We start from the raw sequence: 24752 nt of genomic DNA on the forward strand, positions 1-24752 counted from the left end.
GGTTATGTGCACACGTCTGTGGGGTTAAATACACTCACATCGTCACACACGTGAACTTCATTCCTTTTTAAGGGTAAACAACATCCCACTGAGGGAGCCCCTTTTGAAGCGGCTCAGGGCAGGGCTGGGAGGGCTCTCGGCGGGAACACGCAGGGACGTGGGCCCTGCACCAGGGGTCCCGAGGCCTCTGCCCCCACCGGCTGGGGCCCAGGGACAGGATGCTTGCACTCTGGTGGTCTGAGTTCATCCCTGCCTCTCTCAAAGCCGGGGTGCAGACAGGGGCTGCACAGGATGGAGGTGTCCAGGTGGGGGCGCCACAAGGCTCTGGCTGACACCGGAGCAGGAGCCCAGTGTCCGAGGCAGCAGCCCCGCACCCACGCCCGCCCCGCCGGTGGGTGCGCAGAACAGCTCTTGCCCATCCAACCTCCAGCTGGGCGTCCAGCACCGAGGACACACTCCACGCCCGCGAACCCCAAGAGCCTCGGAACAGTCGTGGCTGCTCCTCCGTCTCCCAGGCCATCCCGTCTCCGCCGCCACCAGCTCTAGGAGCACTGAGCGCAGCCGAACGCCGGCTCGTTCTAGACACTTTGCTTGCGTGGACTCTTCTCATCCTCACAACCATCTGGGGTTTCCCGCTGCCCCAACAGGGAGCCAGCTCAGAGATGCCAAGCCCCCGCCCACAGGCGCCCAGGGAGCCGGAACCAAACCTGCTCCTCACTCCCGAGCTGCCCTGCATCACTGCGTGGACTGGGGTGGGGGGCGAGGGCTGCTGAAATGGGCCATTTCTCCCCAGACACCCCGTTCGGAGTGGCCCCTCCCCAGTGACTGTCCTGGAAATCGGATCCCCCGGGCCCCTCTCCCCACCCCGCGTACCTCGATACCAGATGAGCCGGGGCGGCGGCACCCCGGACGCCTCGCACGCCAGCACGGCCTCCTGTCCCACGGCGGCGAGCACCACCGCATGGACGGCGGAGACGGAGGGTGGGTCTGCGTGGGGGCAGATGGGAAATGTGGTACCAAACTCCCTAGACTGAGAATGTGGCTTCCGCAGCTGGGGGCGGGGAGGGGATAGAGGGGGAGCGGAGCACTCTGCCTCCTCCCCAGCCCCCACCTCGGGGACGGTCACCCCAGGAAAATTTAGCCACAGCTCACTTTTTGCAAGCTCCCTACCCAGGACCTGAAGTGGAAGCCGTCACTCCTGGACCAACCCCTAACGCTCCTCACTGAACCGCCAAACCCTACGAATGCCCTCCAGGGGGTGCCAGCTGCTCCCCGGCCCGCTCCCCCCACCCCATGCCCGCCTCCCGTTGGCCCCTTGAGCACCCAGGACTCATTACCCCTCCGGTCCCTCTGCCTGCCCTCCCGTCCCTCATGGAGGCCTCAGCGGGTCCTGTGACAGGCATCCACCCTCGGCCCTCCGGCACATCACCCATCACTCACCCACCCTGCTCTGCGCATCCTCACCACCCCAAGTGCCTTCCTTATGTTTTATGCCTCCCCCCTAGACAGGGACCTGTGTCACGGCTGTGCCCCCACTGCCGGGCATGTAGCAGCTGCTCAGTAAGTATTTGTGGGCGAGAGGGAGGGGGGGGAGGGAGGGAGGGAGGGAAGAAGAAAGGGAGGGGGGGGGGGAGGGAAGAAGAAAGGGAGGGAGGGGGGGAGGAAAGGAGGGAGGAAGAAAGGGAGGGAGGGAGGGACGGAGGCCCCTCTCCCCAGATGCCCGTGGCCCGAGTACCTGTGAGGTAAAGGGTGACTGTTTCCTCGTCTGTGCCAACCTCGTTAGCAGCCCAGCAGCTGTAGTTCCCGGCATCCTCTGGGGCCAGTCCCTGAATGATGAGGGTTCCCTGGCCATCCACGTGGATTCTGGAGTCATGGTCAACAGCAAGGGGCTGATCAGGTCGGGCCGTGCAAGGGTCCCTCCGTCATCGTTAATAACAAATTCACTAACGTCGCCAGGGACCACCACCCCGCACCGCCCTGCGCCGAGCTGTGTGCTCAGCACTGTACACGCATTGTCTATTTTCATTCATGAGGCTCAGAGAGGTTAGGTGACTTGCCCAAGGTCACACAGCCTGACTGGCAGAGGCGGGATCCAAGCACAGGTCTGCTGGACTCTGACCCCGGAGCCCACCCTGAGGCATCATCACGTTTCCAAAGTGACTGGGGTCCTGAGCCTCACGTGATCCCGGAGGAAGGCAGGATAGTGCTCCTCCCCGTTTAGGGGTAAGAGGACTAAGGCTGGGACAGGTCCCTCGGGGTCCTGTCACCCCCCGTTCCCAGGCCCGGAGCCCCAGGCCCTGGGCCCCTCACCTGCTGTCCTCCTGCAGGGTGTGACCGTCACGGCTCCAGGAGATGTGGGGTGCAGGGTACCCAGACGCCGAGCAGCTGACCCTCACCTCCACGCCCTGGGAGAAGCGCTGGGACCTGGTGTGGATGCTGACCTTCGGGGCCTCTGCAGTTCAGAGTGGGCAGCAGGACAGAGCCTGTCAGAGCAGCTGGGCCATTCCAGCCCCCAGCCCTGGGTCCTGCCCTCCCACGGCCACGGCCACCGACGGCAGAGACACAGGAAACAAAGGCCCTGAATCCAGGAGTGGCCTCCCTGGGGACGAGGGCTGACTGGGCAGCCACCCAGGCACATCCCCAGGGTGCACGCGGACTGCTTTCCCAGCTTCCTGGAGTTCCCCTCTGGGCCGAGCACCTCGGACAGGCTTAGGGAGATGCCCGGCAGCTACCAGGTCTGGGATGGCTCTCGCCTCCAGTGACCCTGAGTGGGCCCCAAGGCCTGCACAAGTGCTGGCCCCAAACGCAGAAAGCACGCCAGACTGGCCAGGCTCTCACAGAGCTCACGGGCCTCGCCTAGAAGTGCGAACACGCCCCTCCCATACCAGTGGCCCAGATACGGCCTCAGAATCCTTCCCCACACCCCCCAGGCGCCAGAGAGCACACTTGTTACGACACTTTCACACTTGGGGATACAGCCTCCCAGCGGGGCGGCTCTGTCTGAACCCTGGCAGACCTGAGGTCATGCCTAGGTCCTAAGACTCCCAGACAAGTGTTCTTCCAACTGTCTCCTCCATCCCTATCTGGTCAGTGCTGCCCAGCCCTGACCTCTGGGCTTCAGCAGTCACCAGTGTTCCATTCCTATCCTACATATTGGGGGAGGTGGGGGTGGTGAGTGGCAAGGCAGGTGCTCAATGGCTCTGGAAAAGGTCAGGACACAATGAAATCGGCTTGTCTTACAGCAGTAGGAATTTAGGTTAGATAAGAGGATGAACTTCCCACGAGTGAGAACCACTAGGCATAAGCTACGAGGCTCAGACTCCTTTCTCTGAAGGTTCAGAAAACAGGGAGGGTTGAGGTTGCCTGCCAGAGGCCATGTCTGGGCACGCGGAGGGGCGGAGGGGCGGAGGGATGGAGGGATGGAGGGATGGAGGGATGGAGGGATGGAGGGATGGAGGGATGGAGGGACGGAGGGACGGAGGGACAGAGGGACGGGCTTTGGGGGTAAAGACTGGGTAGTGTGTGGAACTGGGAGGACAGCCACGTGGGAAGAGCCTCACCTCGCACCAGGAGCCAGGCGGATGCCCTCGTGACCCCGTTGGCGTTGCTGGCTATGCACTGGTACCGCCCGCCGTCGCTGGGGACGACGGCGCTGACCTCCAGGGACAGGTCGTCCAGCTGCCTGACTCTGCCCGTGGAGGCCGGCAGGACCCGCCAGTCCCGCACCCACGTCAGGTTGTGGGGGGCCTCTCCCAGGACCCGGCAGGACAGGACGGCCGTCTCCCCTGGGGACACGGTCACGTTGGGCGCCGGGACCAGCTGTGGCGGGGGGTCTGCAAGGACACACGCATGGGAGGTTCGCCGGGGCTGACTCGGGAGGACAGCCTGCTGGTCCCCATGGGGTCCCGATGCCAGAACCCAGCACCGTGGCCGTCCGGAGACTTCGGCCAGCCAGGAGGTTAACCGGCGTCTGCTCACCATCGGGACGGTGCCACCAGGGAGGGCGCATTCCCTGTCGCCATCACACACCCACCCAGGGCTGCGTGGCGAGTGTGCGTGCGCTCTGCTCCCGGCAGCCAACTGCGGTGTCTAACAAAAGCTACGCTTTGAGCCAATATTTGCACCCTTGGGAATAAAGCTTGGGTTTTAAATGAACCCTCAGGAGGGAAAGATTAATGAGTAAAAGCCACGCTCTGTGCAAACAGCGGGGCTATTATTACACACAAATGTAGGAAGGAGGCCTCTGCCCCAGAGACGGGAGAGCAAAGAAAACCGCCGTCTCGCCAAGAAGCAGCCACAAGAAGTGGCGAGATTAGAGACCCACTAATCGAGGGCCGTGGGCCTGAGAACCTGCAGGGGGCCCTGGATCCACACAGGCCACATGTGCAGTGACCGCGACGTCCAGGCAGGTGGAGCCTCGGACCTCGGCAGCTGGCAGGGGCAGAAATGGAATCCTGGGGACCAGCTAGAACTGGAGGAACTATCACTCATGCTCTGTGAACCGCGATTGCTCTGTTCTGATTCGAGAAGGCACCTTCCAGCCTGGCTGGGGGTTTCACGGGGGACCTGGGGGCTCACCTCCTCCCCACCCGGGAGCTGCCTGTTGTCATGGGGAGATAGCAAACCTTGTTGCAGAAGCCAGAGCCGCCAGCCCTTTAAAGACCCCCAGCCTTTGCACGCCCACCGGCCTCTGCAGGTCTCCAGCCCCCATGACCTGTAAACTGCCCACTTGGCACACCCTTTGGCTACTTCCCCATGTTATCACTGTCCTTCTACCCAGTCTGAGCAGCTGGCTTACAGTGGGGGGCGGGGCAGATGCCTGCGGCAGGATGAATAAACACTGATAGTGACCCAACCCCGTCTCTGCTGGATTGGCTCACGCAGTGACAGGCAGCGCAGACCCACGGACTGTCTGGTTACAAGATGAATGTGGCCAAGAATTTCTCTTTAAATAAATTTACACCAATGCATCATGCCGATGCACCCCGATATGCCAGCGTGCAGACGGGGCACCTGTGTTTCCGGGGAGGCCAGCAGCAGACGCTGACTGTAGCGCATTAGACAGTGACAGGGACTTGAAAGTCGAAGCCCTGAGTTTGAGTTTGACATAGTTGAGCCGAGAGGAGAGAGCAGATACGGAAAACGGGGAGCCACTGCGAACTCTCAGTAACAGGCGGACAAGTTTCCTGACGCCGTTCTACTTCTCTTTGTTCACCATCATTTGGAAAAAGCAAATTTTTGTTAATTCCCGCCCTAAGCATGTGTGCTCACGTGCTCTACTGTGAGGTGATAACAGCTCGGGTTGTTGTAAGTATGTACACTATTCTCCCATTTTCGTTGAAACGCGTGCGCAGATAAAGGCCTGAAAGGAAGCAAGTCAACCCACTCCAGAGGGCGCCTCTGGGAGGGCGCCGGCCGCTCCACCCCCCTGCCTGTTTCCCAGTCTTCCTCCGGGAAGCCCCGCTTTGTGTAAGATCCGGGGGTGCGGAAGGCCTCGCTCTCCACGCTGTCTGGCTCCTTCCCTTCTCTTCCTGAGAGCTGGGGTTCACAGTTTAGAAAATAAAGCCAGCCGTAGCCGGTTTGGCTCTGTGCATAGAGCGTCAGCCTGCGGACTGAAGGGTCCCGGGTTCGATTCCGGTCAATGGCACATGCCCGGGTTAAGGGCTTGATCCCCAGTGGGGGACGTGCAGGAGGCAGCCAATCAATGATTCTCTCTCATCATTGATGTTTCTTTCTCTCTCTCTCTCTCTCTCTCTCTCTCTCTCTCTCTCTTCCTCTCCCTTCCTCTCTGACATCAATAAAATTTTATTTTTAAAAAATACTTTAAAAAAAATAAATAAAACCAATTTCCTGTCGAGATGGTCGGTGGCATTTCCAACCTTCCTGCGCTGAATGGTGCCATTCCGTGGGGACGTGGAGGCACAGGTGTCGGGGCTGCAAGATGGACGGTGTCCCCGGAAAGGTCTGGGGGCCGGCAAGTCCCAAAGGCCAGACCAAGCAATCAGGGGCGGGAGGAAGGCTGGGCCGGGGGAGCGCGGCCAGAGCCGAGGTTCCCAACCTCTCTCCAACCGAGACCCGCCATCTGGGCCATCCGGGGTGAGACAGCCCCAGCGGGGCCGGCGGGCAGGGGGCAGCGGCAGCCAGACCCGGTGATGGACAGTCCCCAGCAGCTGGCTGGCACCTCCCCCACGGACGGAGACTCCCCGGACGGAAATCCTAGAGGGAAAAGTCAGCGAGGGGGTGGGGAGGAGAGACTCGGAGGGACAGACCTGTGACGATGACCTGGGCCTGCGCCCGTCCGGTCCCAGCCCCGCTGACCGCTGTGCACTCGTACGTGCCTTCCTCGGCCTTGGAGGCCCGCGGGATCTCCCAGCTGCTGTTCCCCGACTCCCTGCGAACACACGACAGCCGGGCACACACCGTCACACTGCCCCCAGCCAGGGTCCCCCGCCTCCCCCACCCTCTGGGGCCCCGTTCCTCTGAACCCTGCCCAGCGGGGAGGACCAAATCCTCTTGGAGGCCTGATAAGAGGAGCGGGCAGCCAAGGACATGCAAATTCCACAGGATGCTGTGTGGCTCTGCGCAAGTGCCTGCCCCTCTCTGAGCTCTGGACTTCCATCCATAAAGGGCGGAGTCTTTCCTGCCCTGGCCCGTGGAGCAAGGCCCTGCACGGGTTGAGTTTTCTGCAAGCGAAGGAAGCCCCGTGATGGCCCAGCAGTGGCGGGAACCTCGGGGGCTACCCTCCCCCATCCCTGGCCCCACTGAGAGGTACCCAGGCTGGGCTGCCCTGGAGGACAATATGACCAAGCCCCAGGTCCCTCTCCTGCCACCCACTCCCCTCAGCTCCCCGAGGGCATCGGGACCCCAGGAGCCCAGTGGCTGAGGACCACGGACTGGCCACGGGCCACTCACTGCAAGTGCCGCTCCTCGCCCAGCCTGGCTCCATGCCGCCGCAGCTGCAGCCGGAAGGGGAGGGCGCTGTGCACCGAGCAGGAGACCAGCAGGGGCTGGTGCAGGTAGCCGTGGATCCTGGGGGGCATGCTGACCAGGGGCCCGCCTGCAGGCAAGGACCAGCGCTCAGCAGGCCGCCCTGCTCCCCACAGCTGCCTGCCCTACGCCCAGCCACACACCCACAGGGAGGAGCCAGGAGCAGAGGCCTCTCCAAGCCTCAGTCTCCGCCTCTGTAAAGTGGGGCAGATCTCGCTGGCATGAGGAGTTGGCGAGAGGAGGTGCGTTTGAAGCGGCCACGAAAGCTCTGTGGGTTCGATTCGTATGGTTTGTGACACACTGGCTGCGATAGGCCGGTCTGTGCCCCATTCTCTCAACTGTATCAGGCCTGAGACCAGACAGGGCGCCCCAGGGGTGGGGGTGGGGCGTCAACTGCTCATCTGCCCGGAGGGTCAGTTCTCCCCAAAGATGTTGGAGGGGAGCCTTTTTTATTCAAAAATAAGCACAGTTGGAGCAGGGCTGCAAAGGCAAAATTCACACGCATTTTTGAGATAAAATAAGAGACTTCAATGAAATCTCACAGCTTGTGATGAGCCCCTGGGGGCCCTCAGCAGACACCACTGCCCCCCTCGCCTGACCCTGGTCTTGGGGGTGACACATTCTCTCCTTGGCTGTTGGAGTTACTTCAGTGGACGTCTGAGAACCACCCCGCAGGGTCCCTGGCGGCGCCCATGCCTCGCAGGTGATGGGGCATGCGCTCAGCCCTGTGCTGCCCCCTCCGTGTCCCCACCGGAGATGCTGCGAGGGCTGACAATGGGCCAGACCTCCTCTGAGCACAGAGCCGGGGTGGGAGGGCGGCGGTGACATCATGCTGCAGGCTGCCTGCCACGTCCCAGGGGAGAGGGATGCCGGACCATCCAGCCACGTCCTCAGCTGTGTGCAAAGCAGCCAGCTCCCCCCCCCCCCACCCCCCAGCCAGCCCTCCAGCGCGCGCACGCGCGCGCGCGCGCACACACACACACACACACACACACACACACTGGAAGCCTCTGCAAGGCCTGCTCGGCTTCCTCTTCTGTGAGCTGCAAGGGCCCAGCGACCCCGGGCCCAGCCCGCACACCTCCATGTCTCCAAACCCAGAGCCTCCTGCTCTCAGCCAAATCGCCAGCCTCCCAAACCTGGGAGGTAGAGTAGGAAGCAAAAAGGCCAAGCCACGCCGCTTCCTGCCCCACAGACACACCTTCATCTAGAGCTGAGGTGCCGACCAAGAGCCAGAGCTAAACTCCAAACTCCTGGATCCATCGCAAAGAGCAGGAGAGAGACACACAGGCTGTTACTCTGCTGCTGAAATTTCTTTCTGAAAAGTCCTCTCAAAGCTGTAAAGGCCGGGGTGGCCGGGGGCCACTGTGGGGAGTGGAGGCCAGCAGGAGGCTGGAAAGAAGGGTCCGCAAGTCCTCCACCTCACCATGGGCGCCTTGGTGCCCCCGCCTGTCCCCCCACCACCCCCCAGTGATGTGGACAGAGGAGTCTGCCCCTGGCTGAGATCCCCAGCAAGGACCCTGGAATGTCAGTGACAGCCACCTCTGTGAGCTCCTCCCAGGCCGCCACATGGGAAGGGGGAGTGGGCGGGAGGGAGTGGAGCCCAGTATGGAAGCCAGTGGCCAGGGAACTGAGATGCCCCTGCCAGGCCCAGAGACAGAGCTGGAAAGCCAGAGACTCCACCCTGCCCTCTGGAAGCTTCCAGACGGGATGTGAGACCTCAGGGACACAGAAAACCAGCAGAAAGCCAACACGTGTGGGAACCAACCCAGCATGGTCCACAACCCCCACATCCTGGGTGCAGACCCTGAGCGGCCCCACCAGCCGTCTCTTCGTGTGCATTAGCTCATGGAACCTTCCAAGCAACCCTGGGAGGTGGGTGGCCTCCGTTTCTTTTTTTTGCTTCTTTTTCTAAAATTATTTTTTTTTTTTGGTGGCCTCAGTTTCTTCATCTATAAAATGGAAACACATCTCAGAAATGTTATAAGCATTCAAGGAGCGAATGTGTGGCAAGTGGGCTTGGCCCAGGACTGCCCCAAGGGAAGTGCTCAAAATGATGGCTAAATTAGTATTAGCAAGATCATGATTATACAGTGACTATAAGAACAAAAGACCATACCCATAACCATACCCTCTGCCCTGCCCACTGCTGTGTCCACATTATGAATGACACAAAATGAAATGTTGAATGGACAGGTGGGTGGATATTTGGATGAATGAATGGATGGGTGGATGGATGGATGGATGGATGGATGGGTGGATGGGTGGATGGATGGATGGGTGGATGGATGGATAAATGGATGGGTGGGTGGGTGGATGGGTGGATGGATGGATGGATGAATGATGAGTGATGGATGGATGGATGGATGGATGGATGGATGGATGGGTGGATGGGTGGATGGATGAATGGATGAATGGGTGGATGAATGGGTGGATGGATGAATGGGTGGATGGATGAATGGATGGGTAGGTAGATGTCTGGATGGATGAGTGGGTACGGTGGACAGATGCATGTATGGATAAATAGATGAATGCATGGGTGGAGGATGACTTTGTACTAAATATCTGAGATGAGGGCTACATCAGAAGCATCTCAGTACTCAGCATAATCCTTGCAGAGCTTGCTGCCCACAGAAGTCAATGAACACACTCCCTAATCTAATCTAACCAGGAGGGCTCCCAGAAGAAATGGGTTGGCAACTGAGACAGAAATCTAGGGGTGGCAAGAGCCATTCACTCACCTGGGGCCACCCCACTATAGGCAACTCCAGAGACACGAAGGAGGGGGTTCCCCTCATGGTCCTCGCCCTTCACCTTGAGGTAGAAGCGCTCCTGGGGGGCATGGAAGGGCGGCCCACCCCACAGCTGATGGGCGGATTCGTTGGAGAGCAGCTGCGTGGGCAGAGTCAGGAGGGGCTGCCCTGAACTGCGTGAGAGCTCCACCGAGTCCACGCGGCCAGGGGCCTGCAGGCCTGTGGAGTTGATCACCAGGGAGATGGGCACCCCTGCAGAGGGAAGGGCGAGGGAGGAGGTGCTGGCATCTGTGCTGGGCTCCGTGATCCTCCCCAAGGAGTGGCACTAGGTCTACCGGTCAATCGGCCAGGGATCAGCCCATTTGGTCCTCCTTCACCAGCTACCTCACCTTCCCTGGGGACATTCACACTGGGGCGGGGGGGGGGGGGGCAGGGGACAAGGAGAGAGGGGGGCTTGCTCCTGTCCATGGTCCTGAAATGCCACTGTTCATCCAGCCAGTGGCCCCCCAAGGCTGCATCACCTCCACTCCACCCAGCGTCAAAGTGGGAAACTGGAGGAGCCAGGCTCTTGGTAAACAAGTTTTGACCCAGAAGAAGGGGAAGGTGTGAACTCAGTAGTGGAGCATGTTCTAAAGCAGCGGTTCTCAACCTGTGGGTCGCGACCCCTTGGGCGGTCGAACGACCCTTTCACAGGGGTCGCCTAAGACCATCCTGCATATCAGATATTTACATTATGATTCATCACAGTAGCAACATGACAGTTATGAAGTAGCAACGAAAATAATTTTTATGGTTGGGTCCCAACCAGAGGAACTGTATTTAAAGGGCCAGAAGGTTGAGAACCGCCGTTCTAAAGGGAAACGGTCACTATGTCACCTGAGCTGGGGCCTGGCCCCGGGTGTGGGAACCCAGCCTGGGCCACCTGTTCCACAGCCGCTCACTCACGGTCGGCCCCCAGCGCTCCCACTGTTTCCCACGGGCAAGCCCCACCCCTCAGAAGGCAGCTCCAGGAGCAAGTACCTTGCAGGGGCCACTCGATGGTGTGGTTGAGGTCCAGAGAGGGCTGAGTGGAGAAGCCGGCGCGGAAGTTGATGTTGCTGATGCCCGTGATCCTCACCGAATGGCGGCCGCTGCTGTAGACCTAGCACACGCCCAGGCCCACGTCACCGGGGCCCTCGACCCCCACACCCCAGCTCCAGGAGTGCCGACCCGACCCGCCAGGGCTGTTCCTCGAAGCCTTCCCCCGAGGTCACCCTTGCTTCTCCCTGGACAGGGCTCTGTTTCCCATCTCAGGACGCTCAAGTCCTTTCTCCAAGTCCTTCATAAACATCCCCTAACTAACCCAAACCACTCCACTTCCTCTCACGGCTGCAAAGCAGAATACCCCTCCTCTGTTTTTGACCCTTTACTTCTATTGATATGCCCACATCACTACCCAAGCTCCAGCCCTCAGCTCCCCAGGACCCCAGGCTCCCCAGGCCAAATAGGAAGGAGATGGTGTCTCAACTCCATGCGGCTTGGGCTCCCCACAGCCCGGGAACCCAGTGCCCCCTACCTTGATGGACCAGAGCCCAGGATGCTCCGGCTTAAAGGCCACCACCTTGGCCGAGTCAGGGATGTTGAGAAGCACGTTGAGGCCCTCGTCCTTCTGCAGGATCCTCCCTGTGGAAGCCCCAGTGACTCTCAGGCCCCAACACTTTCCCAGGAGCGGGGGGGAGAGGGGTGGGTGACAGAGGTCCACCCTATCCCCAGGAACCCGTGGCTCTCCAAACACCAGCCTCAGGCTTCCCAGAGAAACTGACGAGAGGCCTTTGGCAGTGCTGGGGCCTCCCCCTCATTCTGCACGCCCCACTCCCCCTCCCCAGGTGTGGGATGCACTCCTGGCCTATAGCCTGAGGTTCTCATGACATCCTCGGAGCACCGGGGAGCCAGGTGGCCAGGTCCAAACCACCTCCCTGAACCCCAGCTTCCCATCTGTACTACGTGCCACTAATTCGTGCTCTCACTGACCCGCCAGGCTACTGTGGGGACCACTAGAGCGTGTGGGAAAGGACTCCGTGGGAGCCTCCCATCCCAGGACTGTCCTCATCTTAATTCCCCTCACCTGGCTTCTCCCGGCCTCCTGCTTCCTCACCCACCATGGGACCCTCTCTGCCCCCCACCTGGCACCCCCCACCCTCCTTGCTCCCGGAGCCTTGTGTCCAGGAGCCACCACAGGTCTCTCTCGTTGACCCATCCTGACTCCCAGCTCAATCCTGGGGCCAAAGAGGAGGGGCACACATACCCAGCGGGTCTCGGACTTCGATCTCGGGGCCCGGGCCGCTCAGGGAGATGGTGACCTCCTTCAGGCTGGGGTCGAAGGGGATCCTCCACGTGTGCTCGCCCTGTTCCTCGTGGTCCGTGGACAGCAGGTGCACCTTGGACGCCTGGATGGCTGACTCCACCCACTTCAGCACCTGGGAGGCAGGTGTGAGAAGCTGACGCCAACATGTTACCTTGTCTTACGTGTGTCTGGCCCACTGATGGTGGGTCCTTAACAGGCTGCCAGCTGTGTGCAGGACCTGGCTTCCCCCATGGGTTTCGGGCAGCATACAGGCTTTCCAGGTCATCTGGAGGGCACCCCACACCCCCCTGAGCCCCACCAGCCCCAATTCACAGGGCATTACCCACATCCCCAGCCTGTGGGCTCAGAGCTGTGACACCTGAACTGAGGCACCCAGAGGACTCAGCTTGGATGGAAGGAGCAAGGAGTGCCCTTCTGCTGGGAAGACTCTTCCCTCCTTCACCTGGCCAACTTCCAGTTCGCAGGAGGTGCCCCCATCACCTCCTCCAGGCAGCCCTCCTGATGCCTCCTATACACAGATGAACCCTGGAGATCTAGAATCTTGCCCCAGACCAGTGGTTCTCAACCTGTGGGTCGAGACCCCTTTGGGGGTCGAACGACCCTTTCACAGGTGTCGCCTAAGACCATCGGAAAACACATATATAATTACATATTGTTTTTGTGATGAATCACTATGCTTTAATTATGTTCAATTTGTAACAATGAAATTGGGGGTCACCACAACATGAGGAACTGTATTAAAGGGTCGTGGCATTAGGAAGGTTGAGAACCACTACCCCAGACCAACGTAGTTCACCATCACGCCCCTAGGGGCCTCAGACCACACCCTCCATCCCCCATCCCAGGTTCACCCTGTGGATGCAGACGGCTCCCTCAATTCCACCAGCACCCACTCCCAGCTCACACCTCCTCCTTGCAGCAGCCAAGCCTCCCAGGTCCCAGCCAGAAAACCAGGAAAGAGGGAGAGGGGCAGCCCCTCCCGTCGGAACCTCTCCTTCCCCTCCACGTTACGTCAGGAAGCATCCTGTGCAAACCCTGAAACTGAAACACAGGGCACACGCCCCTGACTGGATGAGAGAGGGGTACCATGACCACAGAGAGAAAAAGTTAACCTCCAGTGAGCTGAAAACCCAGGGGTTGAACTTGTGCTCAGTGGGAGGCACACTGAGGACAAAGGGCCCTGCAAAGAAACCTTCGCTGAACGGCTTCTAGCTGCCAGCCTCTCACACTGCGACTGCGAGGCTGGTCTGTGGGACGTGTAGGGTAAAGCACAGCGCTGAGGAGGTTAATGTTCTCCGAGCACAGACTCTCTATAGCCAGTGTCACAGAGAACTGCAGCTGCCTCATTCTCTGTAAATCCACTCCAGCCCTAGCCGGTTTGGCTCAGTGGATAGAGCACTGGCCTGCAGACTGAAGGGTTCTGGGTTTGATTCCGGTCAAGGGCACATGCCCCAGTTGCGGGCTCAATCCCCAGCGTGTGCAGGAGGCAGCTGATCAATGATTCTCTCTCATCATTGATGTTTCTATCTCTCTCTCCCTCTCCCTTCCTTTCTGAAATCAATAATTTATATATATATATATATTAAATCCACTCAGAGTGAATTAGAACCTAATACCATTCCGAACTAGGGTTCCTTGGAGAGATGGCTGATTCTGAGTCCGGGGCAGGCAATGTACAATGCAAACCTGGGGCAACCGATAACTCCGTAAAGCGAGGAAGTCCTCGAAGACGAATGGGGACACAGCCAGAGGACACGGCCACCAGCTTGCAGAAGCCCCATTGGCTAAATTTAGAAAAATCTGAGCCCCAAATAGAGTAACAGTAATCGATCAAAACACACTGCATTATGTAACCCACATGCCCATAATAATACTCCAGAAAGAAGTGCAAATTCAAAACAGTAAAACCTCACTTGTCACCAATGGAGGCGACTTCTTCCTTAAAGAGAAAGAACTAAGGGTGATCCCTGCCCTTCTGATCAGAACTGGGCTTCGGACAAACCGAATCCTTCCTTCCCATGAGCAAAAGCCCTCCTTCCTGGAAGAGCGCCCGCTGGTAAACTCGGAAGGAATGATGCAACTAGGAAATCATCGTGTGCAGCCCCTCGTGAAATAAGTGTTCCGGGCGCGCATGCTCGGTGGAAGCTCACACCGAGGATGAAAGGGCGATGGGGAGCTGGACGTCGCATGCAGCCCCAGCGCTACCCCACAGACCACCTGAGTCACACGGGACACGCATGGCCTCCCGATGCGGAGAGCTGGCTGTCGACACCCCAACCCAGTAATCACGCTTCTCTCCAGGAGGAGTGGGACAGTCAGACATTATTCGCCTGCTGGTGTGATGTAATAGAGAATACACACAGCACCAGCTATGAACTCTTCCTGCCAAACCTGCTGGCCTCCATCTAGACAGGCGTGTAGCGCTAACCCCCAGTTCAGGGGAAATATAGGAGACACAGTTCATGCCATAAGGAAGCCATCAGCTGGAACCGGAACACGGGACATTGTAAAGGCGGTGCCTCGTCGACAAGCCGGTGGCATGTACAGAGGGTGGCCTGCTCCAGATGCAAGAGGGCTCCGTAGCCATGACAACCAGACGACATGCACCGCCCGTGATGAAGTCCCATCGGGCAAAAACGGTTATAAAGACATTCTGAGGGCCCTAGCCGGTTTGGCTCAGTGGGCAGAGCATCGGCCTGCAGACCACAGGGTCCCGGGTTCGATTCCAGTCAAGGGCACGTACCTCGGTGGCAGGCTCCTCCCCAGCCCGAGCCCTGGCCGGGGCACGTGCAGGAGGCAAGCAATCGATGTGTTTCTCTCACATCGATGTTTCTCTCCGACTTTCCCTCTCTCTCCCACTCTCCCTAAAAATCAATGGAAAAATATCGAGTGAAGATTAACAACAACAAAAAGACACTCTGAGGAAAATTTGAATGTGGACTCAACATCAGATGAAACTAGCAAAGTACTCTTAATTCGATAATATTGTAGCCTATTTTTTTTAAATCCATGCTGAATTATTTATGGATAAGGTGTCATCATTCAGCAAAAGGTATACAGAGAAATGAAGCAGGTGTAGCTAACATGTTAAGTGCTGGATCTAGCTGGTACCTAAGTTCTTTTTATTTTTTTATATCTTTGACATTTTTCACAGTAATTTTTTAAAGACTTTTTATTGATTTTTAAATATATATATTTTTGTTTATCTCAGAGAGGAAGGGAGAGGAAGAGAGAGATAGAAACATCACTGATGAGAGGGAATCATTGATTGGCTGTCTCCTGCACATTGGACTGAGCCCGAAACCCAGGCATGTGCCCTTGACCAGAATCGAACCTGGGACACTTCAGTTCGCAGGCCAACGCTCTATCCACTGAGCCAAACTGGCTAGGGTTTCATTTTTAAAGATAAAGGGAGAGGGAGAAAGAAATATCGATCAGCTGCCCCTTACCAGGGATCAAGCCCAAAACCTGAGCATGTACCCTGACTGGAAATCAAACCAGCAATTCTTCTGTGCACAGGACAATGCCCAACCAACTGAACCACAACAGGCAGGGCTCCGTAGTAATTTATTAAAGTAAAAGTCACTTATAAAGAATACACATTGTATTATTTTCCATACCAACAACTGTAAACCTACTTTTGCCCCACCCTCTTTCTATATATCTGAGCAACCATAGTGGTAGCCTGTTGCTTGGCAACTCTAATCAACAGGAATCAGCTTCCTGGAATACTGTTAGAAGAAGAAATAAGAAGCCACATCCTGCCTCAATTTTAAACAGCTCTGTGATTGATTAGCAATGTCTGCCATGGATATGACATTAGAAAGTGGTGTCTCGCATGCTATCTGTTGGCCATGCTTGCTCTGAATCATTCTCCTTTAGCTCTGCCTCCCATCGATCTCCCAAGGAAAGGCACGGAATTGGAAGAATTTCCCAAGGTTTATAAAATGTATATGATTTGTTTAGACTGAGCTAGAACCTGTGTGCCTAGACTGTATAGCCAGATTTAAGTTAACGCGGGCTAAGAATGCGGTGTTCTGGAAAAGCATCTGTTTCTAGGCCTGGAGCTACTCCATCTTTTGTTTTGCCTGGCCTTCGAACTAATGTTTTCTTGAAAAGGTCCCACCTGTCTTCACCAACATTCTTCATCCGTGCGGGGGCGGCTGGGAGGAAGCCGCCGCCAGGGCTCCCAGATGGACAGAAGCTGGCGAAGTCAGTGAGGCAACTCCCCCAGCTGCACGGGAACGGCTCTGTGACCAGTCTTCCCCGGGGCCAGGCCTTGTCAGGGGTCGGGGGGAATCATAACTGAGCAAAGCTGTCAGGAGGCGGTGGCAGCACAGTGGACAATTACCCAGACAGTCACACCGCTACCGTGTTGCAACTGTTATTTTAAGCTCATTCTCGAATGTCCTGTTTAGGGAAGAGGCCCAGGAGTTTAGGCTACTGAGCCATGGGGAGGGCTGAGATGGGACAGAATGCCAGTGACCTCGCCAGGAGGCGGCCTGCCCACGGGGCCTGCCCTGTAAGCACATCACCACTCAGGAGCTGGGGAGGTCTGGGGGGGTGGTGATGGGCTGACCCTCTTGCCCATATTGAGGTCAAGCCTGGGGGCAAGGCCTTCTGGCCCCTGCGATGCCCCCAGGGCTCAGAGTGGAACCCAGGGAGCCTTCCGAGAAGAGAGCCTGCATCTAGCAAGCTTGGTGTTTATTTGGTGAAAGCAATGGCTTCCAGATGTTAGCGGGACCGGGGGCCTGGGAGCCAGCAGTGCATCGGGGCTCATCTCTCTGTCACTGGTGGGGAAGGAATGAAGAATCTGGGCTTGCTACCCTGGCCAGATGGCTGCTGGTCAGCCCTTCCAGGCAGATCCGCCGCCCCCCAAGGCTCCTCCCACAACACTTGACATCCAAGGCAGCTGAAGAAGCAGAGAGGGGAAGCCAGGGCCCGAATGGGCCTCAGAGCCACAGATTGGAACACTGAGGGCCCCATCCTGGGCCCTGTAGCTTCAGGAAGCTCATGGACATGGATGAAGGGAGAGTGCTAGCCCCTGCCAACTGGGCACCCCGGGCACCTGTCCCAGGCCCTGCTTTCCCGAGCACAGGGCCGCAGTCACAGCCGTCGCCCACCCTTGCCAAGGGCTCCCTCGGCCGGGCCACGCGCCCAGGGCTTCCCACTCGCGGCTTCCTTGCGCCCTCGCTGCCGTCTCACCAGGCGGGGGGCTCTCATAGCCCCGCTGTGCGCGCGAGGACACGGAGGCTCAGAGAGGCTCACGCTGTGCTCCGGGGCACGCTGCCCACAGGTGGCAGCTGGAGTCTGAGCCAGCGTGTGGCCCTGACGCTCCCCCACCTCCTCCTCTGGGAAGGGTCCAGGATGAAGTCATCTCCGGGGCCTGTGCCTCCTGATCCGTTAATCAGAACCACCTGGGCAGGACCTCCCCACCCCCTGACTGTCCCAGAAGGCCCTCACCTTTCCCCTGGCCGAGCGGATGCACAGAATCTGGGCACTTCCCATATTAGCACCTGCTGGTGCCAGACAGGGGAAGGGTCTGGGTCCTGGCACGGGACTTCCCAGGGCCCAGGCAGGCTGCAGGCTGATGGGACTGCCCACAGATTCTGACCCGGTGTACTGAGCGGGTGGGAAGCCTGCAGGACAGCTGTGCTGGGGCAAGTGGCTGCTGGGACCCAGCTCAGTCTCCATCAGAACTGCCTACTTCAGGGCAGGCCCCGGGGCCGTGTTGCCGGCCTCCCCCCGTCTGCTACGGGATGGCAAAGGCTGCAAATCCCCCTGGCCAGGGGGAGGGGACCCCTGGTTCCGTGAGGCTAACCCCACAACTGGAGAAAGCTCCATGCTCAAAAGCACTGGGACCTGCGCAAGACGCAGATCCCTGTGCCCAGCACCTTCGGCTGCCCTGGCACATAGCAGGTGCGCAGTCAGCCACGGGCGGCGGGAGCGCGGAAGGTGTCGCCCGGCCACGCTGGACCCGCTCTGAACAGGTAGGAGGACTGCTGCACACGGCGGGGACTGCTGCAGCTTCTGCGACTCCTCCCAGCTGCAGCGCCTTGGCTGGGCCGAAGGCCCCGTCCCCCTCCTGGAAGGATGACCGCAGCCCTGGCTGCCCGGCCGCGTTCCCAGGCTTTGCCGAATGTCTGGGAACATCTGGAAGGGGCCAGGTCCAAGGCATTAAGCTAACAAATGGCAGAGCTGTGTGTCCAGGAAGGAGAGGGATCCAGGCCCCTACCCGGAGGCGGCTAATCCTAGCCGTCGGCAGTCCCACCGAGCGCTGCCCAGCCAGGCTCCCGAGCAGGAAATCTGGCACCGTGGCCACGAGCGGGTGGATTCACCCAGGTTCCCTGCCTCAAGGGAGAGAACGGGGGGGTCCCAGCCCCACACCTGGGCAAGCCTTCCTCGCCACCCGCCGGTGGCCCTGGCAGGAACCCAGTTCCCCTGCAATTGCCCAAGCAGGTCTCCCCCCAAAACAAGGACAGGACCAAGCCATCCCCACACTGTGAAATGCCTTCCACCCTGACTCGGCCGGCTCCGGGCCAGAATAGACGGACAAGCCAAAAATCACAGCCTAATGTGTCGCAGAGAACCATGAACGCCATCTGCCAACAGGGAGTTAAGATGCTAATCCAAACACGCCTGGCCAGTTCCCTTCAGAACATAAATATACAAGACAAGAAACCCTCTCCAGCAGGAGATGTGGGGCTGCCTTCTCCTCCCAGGGCCTCAGGCACAAGGGACCCCGTCTGTCCACTCCCCGGCCATTTACCAAGCACCTGCTCTGCGCCGGTGGCTGGACGAGGTGCTGGGGATACAGTAGCACCCGGGCTCAGCCTCGGGGAGCTCACGGTTGTAAAATTACAGTGATGCAGAGCCGCCTGGGGAGGGCAGGAAAGGAGACTTAATCTTGACGGGCAGTCAGAAGGTCTCCCTGAGGAGGCGTATTTCCGCTAAGACTGGGAAGATGAGCAGGAGCCAGGAGGCAGAGTGCAGAGAACAAGGCACATAAGCAAAGGCCCTGTGGTGGACAGGAAAGACAGGGGCCCTGCAGAAACAGCAGAGGCCAGCAGGGCCGGGGCAGCGGGAAAAGGGGCGAACCCAGGTGAAGGGATCAGAGAGGCAGCGGTCAGATGAGGTCTGCACCTTCCCAGGGGACAACAGGAGGGCCTATGTGTGGGATCTGTTTCAGACGAATCCAGCGGGATGCTGGAACCAGCTCACGGGCTCAAGAACGTCGGCGTGAGCGTCCCTTTCCAGCTCTGCTCAGCGAGTTCCCGGGGCAGCGCGAAGGGAGCCAAGGCAGGATTTACACCACGGAAGGGAGTGTTCTTGCTCCTGCCTGTGAAAACTGCCCGGCAGGTCCTGGAAGGACCCCTCTGGCTCCTGGGGAGGAATGGCCTTGTGGGGCAGAGGGAAGGCGGGGGGAGCCCTAGGTGGCCGATGGAGCCCGGGGGACAGGAAGGGCAGGCACAGGTCCGAGAACGAGACAAGGACGCAGACACCTGGTCAGTGCCGACCTGAGTGAATCCGGGCTGTGGCCAGCCCCGCACTCAGCACCGCTCACCTGTGATGGCGACCCGACGCCCGGAGACACAGGATGTCAGGGAAGGCTCACCTCGGTCACCTGCTGCTTGTCCAGGTGGAACACCTGCCCAGAGCTGGTGGCAGCGATCTCCTCGTAGGCCAGGTAGCCAGGATGCGTGCGGTCACCACAGTCCCCCGTCAGCACGAAGACCACCTGGAAGAGGGACACGCAGCCTGGCTCATGGCTCCCCCGGCCACCGTCCTCGGCGTGAGTGGCAGGGACGAAACAGGGAGGAGGGATGGGGCGAGCCCTTCCCTCTCTCTGGGCTCAGGCGACACATCTGTAAAATGGGGAGAAGAGCACCCACCTCGGGGGGTGCGGGGTCAGGACTGGCACAGGCCAAGAGGTCGGCGCAGGCCCGGGAATACGCAGGTGCTCCATGAACCGGAGCGGGTATTCAGCTTACAAGGAAGGGAATGGAAATCGACTCTGCTCTGAGGGGCCCCGGAGGCTGCAGAGTTAGAAGAACCGAGTTTGTCCTCGATGGGACCACAGAGCAGCTGTCCCAGCCCCCGGATGTCCAGCAGCAGCCCTCTGCATTCCCACCACAGCCCTCCCCCTCCCCTCAGCCAGCCAGGGCCCCGCTCGGCTTCCAGGTCCTGAAACAACGGAAAAAGGGTACCGCGTGTCCACGGCCCAGACGGGCGCAGAGGCGACGCCAGGAGGAAGATGGATGGTGCGGACACTGACAGGGTGTGTAAGGCCAGAGCGGTGTGGGCTTTGTCAAGGACGGGCCTCCCCAGGGAGGTGCGGGCCCTGGCGGGCGGGGACCCAGAGCATGAGCACACACTTGGAGTTCACCAGACCAGCTCGGGGCTGGGGGTTGGCCGACGTGGCTGGCGGAGGCTGGACCCCGGGTGGTGGACGAGAAGCACCCGGACTTTGCTGTTGTCGGGGCTCAGGGGTGCCCATGCTGGAGACCCCAGCTCCCCTGGAGTCCCCACACGCAAGCCCCCGGGCGGTTCGCTCACCTGCGACTGTTTCAGCTGCAGGAGCCGCAGCAGCTCATCCTTTTTGTGATAGTCCTTGGCCCGGGCGTCTGAGAAGACGAAGATGAAGGAGCCGGGGTAGGAGACCTCCACGGCGGCCTTGATGGCCCCCACGCTCATCTCGGGGCAGTCACCGCCTCCCTGGAGGACAGGGCGTGTCAGCAGCTGCTGCCCACCTCCCCTAGGGGGACCCACTAGGAGCACCTCTGAAACCAGCAGGAGGGGGGATCCCTTGAGCTGCCTCTGTCCTGCCCAGCCAGGGGTCAGGCCAGGCGCCCGTCAGTCCCCATCCTGACACAGAACGCAGCACCCACTGGCTTTCACTTTAGATGCTCAGCATCATTCATTCACGCAGCCGTGCAAGAGTGACGGGCCCTCCCAGGGGCTCTGGTGTGGGAGGCAGACGCCACATCAATAAGCACAACACGATGATTTAATTACCATCGTGATGAGTGTTACAAATGCGGGAGGAGGGAGGGAGCACGGGGACATGAAACAGAGGCCCCAAAGAAGCCACGTGTCAGCCAAGGCCTGGAGGACTGATGGGGAGAGGGGAGGCCAGGAGGAGGAGAGGTGGGTGCAGGGAAAGCACTCAAAACTGCCTCCCTAAATCCTCTCTGTACCCTGCCCTGAATGCATCCCAAATGCACACACACACACACACACACACACACACACACACACCCCTGCCTCCCCTCCCTGCCACCAGCCGGGCGCTCTCTGGAGCAGGGAGCCGGCCCTGTGCCACCCGGGTCTGCAGCCCAGCCCAGCAGCAGGTCTGCACGTGGTTCCTTTGCAGTAAACGCCTCTCTCCTGGGCTCACACATTCACCCCACCTTCACCCTCTCTGTCCCGGCCCTGTTCTGGGCCCTGGGGTCCCTGCCTTCAGGAAGCTCCTGGTCTCAGTGGGCGGGGGCGGGGGAAGACAGATGCCGAACCAGGGTGTGCAGTGCAGCACAGAAGCTCAGGTGGCCACGGGGCAGCTGGCCCGGTCTGGAGCCTGGGTTTGGGGTCTGAACTGGAACCTCTCATATCCTCTCAGATCCTCCACACCCTCCTGCCACCCCTCTGTCCATTCACTAAATCCTAAGCACCTACTATGTGCCAGGCACAGGGCCTCCTCCTGCAGATACCTGGTCACCAAATAAGAGGAAGGACCCCCCCCAGGCACACGGTGCAGGTCCCGGGCAGAGCTGGGAGGCAGGCACTGGCCCTGGCCAGAAGCCCAATTGGCCCCCGGGCTTCTGAGAAGACCTTGGCCTCTGGCAGGGCCCGGGAAGAAAGGCCCAGAGAGCCAGCAGCCAGAGGCAGGACAGCCCACCTGCACGTAGAGTTCTCTCAACTCCCTCTGGAACACCGCTGGGTCCTCCGTGAGGGTCACAGGGCCAACATCTGCGGGGGAGAGAGAGGGGCCAGGTGGGCGTGGACTCCCAGCGGCAGCAGTTCCACGATGTGCCCCCCGTGGTGAGAGGGGCCGAGGTCTGGGCCTCAGAGACGCCCCACAAAACAGGACATGGTAAGGGAGCAGCTTCCAGGCCTGTAAGGGGGGCAGGCCGCTCGGCCCCCTGCATGCTCCAAGCGGGCCCGGAGCTCCAGGGGGGTGCAGAGCTGAGGCCCAGTGCAGCCCAGCTCCCCCCTCACAACCGCAGCGCCCCATCTTCTGTGACCCCAACGCCCCCAGGAACCTCCCTCATCATCGGTGGGGAAGGAATTCTGGGAAGACAAAGAAACAGCATCGAGCACATCATACTTGGACCTCCCAGCAACCGTGCGACACCCCGCTGATCAGCCAGGGGAGCACCTCCCAGAGACTCCGCCCGTACATTAGCTCATTTAAAAAGAGCAGAGTCCAACGACCAAGGCTGCCTGCACCAAACCCTGGGGGGGACACGGGGCAACCGCAACCTGCACCCACGGCCGGTGGCAACGCAGAACGGTCAGCCACTCCGGGAGACCGATGGAAATCGCCAAAACGTTCAACGTGCACCTGCCGCACGACCCAGTCCTTCCGCGTCCAGGTATTTACCCAAGAGAAATGAGAACACGCGTCCACCAGACATGTGCTCAAATGTTCACAGCAGCTGTGCTCCTCAGAGCCCCGAAATGGAAAGAAGCCAGCCGCCCGTCACTGGTGAATGAATAAACAAACTCCGGTACGTTCACATCATCGCATGCTGCTCCCAAGGAGAGAGAACAGGCAGCCACACGGCGAACCTCACAGGCGTCACGCTGCAGGAGCGAAGCCAGACACAGCATGCATACGACACGGTTCCATTTATAGAACGTTCTGGAGCAGGCAGACTCCCCTAAGGTGAAAAAACCAGGACAGAGGGTGTCTGGGGGGCAGGGAGGCGCAAAGGAGACGTTCTATACTGTGATAGGAGTGTGGGTTCCCCGGCTGCATCCGTGTCAGAATGGGAAGCGGAGACTTGTGCATTTCAATGTATGTAAATTTCACCTCGTAAGAAACGAACTATAAAAATGATCCCTGGGGGGGGGGGGGGGGGGAGGTAGGGTGGCGGGTGGGAGGAGGTATAGACAAGAATGGCAGCGTTTTCCTGATACTCAGTGACACGGGGTGATGCGTATGTGGGAATTCATTATACTCTCTTCTTACTTTGTATGTATTCGAAATGTTTCCTAGTAAAAAAAAATCCCCCCCACCCCCAATGGCAGTAATTGAAAGACACAGAAACAGGACTAGACTTTCAACTGGCCGAGCTGGCCATGTAGATGATAGGGGTTTGCAAAGTTTTTCAGACATCTGATCTCTTTGAAAAATTGTTGCCTGGCCAGTGTGGCTCAGTGGTTGAGCATCAACATATGAATCAGGAGGTCACAGTTCAATTCCCAGTCAGGGCCCATGCCCTGGTTGCGAGCTTGATCCCCAGTAGGGGGTGTGCAGGAGGCAGCTGATCAATGATTCTTTCTCATCATTGATGTTTCAAGCTCTCTCCTTCTCCCTTCCTCTCTGAAATCAATAAAAATATTTTTTTAAAAAAAAAAAAAGAAGAAAAATTATTCATTTGATTTCTTGGTGAATTCTAGCAATGGAATATTTTTAGTTTAAGAATTCTAAATTCTAGTCACCCCAAAGTCCCCACACGTATTAACTGGTCAGCAGACCTTAGCAGGAAGCCGGTGGAATTACCCAGCATTCATCCACCATCGAGGAGGCGTCCAGACCGCAGCTTGTCGGCCGTGCACTCTAAGAGTCCCCCCCCGCCCCCGCCCCGTGCCCCCCAGAGGCCCCAGCCTCTGTGCTCTGCATTTACTCATCACACCCAGCACCCCCCTCCGTGCCTGCGCTGGACTTCACCGAACCTTCCCTGCGCCCGGCCGCCCCCCTCTCCCCTTGAACAGCAATGCCTGCAGCCAAGCTCTCGGCCTTTGACCTCAGACAGAGCTGCCTGGACTCCTGGCTCCGCCCTACACCGGCCAGGGGGCCTCTCGGCGTTCTGTCTCCCCATCTGCAACACGAGGCGGAGAATACCATCCTCGCTGAGGACCAGCGTGAGGACGCAGTGCAGCCAGGAGGCAGGGCAGCGCCTGGCAGGGAGCCTGGCACAGGCAGAGGCTCGGAGAATGGGGCTGGCCCTGCTGACACGAACAAGTTCTTGTCCACGCTCCAGCCCGCAGCCTCACGGGAGGCAGACAGGCAAGGACAGCCCTGCTCCAATATGAGTCCTCAAATCCTGCTTTGACCGAGAAAAGCCATCGTTTCACTCAACGTTTGTTATTTCTTTACGACACAGTAACACAAATGCATGTAAATTCACGCATGGCATTGGTGACACGTTGACTCCGCACTTACTAAGCCCCAGGCCACGTGCTGAGATGCGTCCTGAGGATGAGCTCACGGCGTCCTCCCTGGCACCCCAGGCCCAACGCTCAGGCACATCTTACAGAAGAGGAAACGGAAGCCCAGAGAGGTTAAGAACCTGCCCAAAGACACACAGCCAGGAAGCGGCAGAGCTGGGACAGGCGTCTAGGTCTGCACAACTCCAGAATCTGAGCGCTTGACACCTACCCCCTGTGCACTGGACACAGAAATCCTGGACAGGCAGACACACTAAGGCAGTGGTTCTCAACCT

The 24752-nt window shown here is 59.1% G+C and overlaps 1 protein-coding gene across 1 annotated transcript in view; it reads right to left on the reverse strand.

The window, feature by feature from the left end:
• The window catches only part of HMCN2 (hemicentin 2), a 137783-nt gene that overhangs the window by 101936 nt on the left and 11095 nt on the right, over nt 1–24752 (reverse strand). Inside the window, 13 exon segments of the mRNA XM_070430443.1 lie at nt 874–987; nt 1736–1863; nt 2311–2452; nt 3561–3833; nt 6270–6391; nt 6913–7057; nt 9729–9992; nt 10761–10881; nt 11296–11402; nt 12025–12196; nt 19700–19822; nt 20641–20799; nt 21980–22050. Of these exon segments, the coding sequence (XP_070286544.1) occupies nt 874–987; nt 1736–1863; nt 2311–2452; nt 3561–3833; nt 6270–6391; nt 6913–7057; nt 9729–9992; nt 10761–10881; nt 11296–11402; nt 12025–12196; nt 19700–19822; nt 20641–20799; nt 21980–22050 (1941 nt within the window).

The sequence above is a fragment of the Myotis yumanensis genome, unplaced genomic scaffold (genome assembly GCF_028538775.1).
Source record: "Myotis yumanensis isolate MYYU_CA2020_CCGP unplaced genomic scaffold, mMyoYum1.0.hap1 SCAF_12, whole genome shotgun sequence".
NCBI classification, from domain to species: domain Eukaryota; kingdom Metazoa; phylum Chordata; class Mammalia; order Chiroptera; family Vespertilionidae; genus Myotis; species Myotis yumanensis.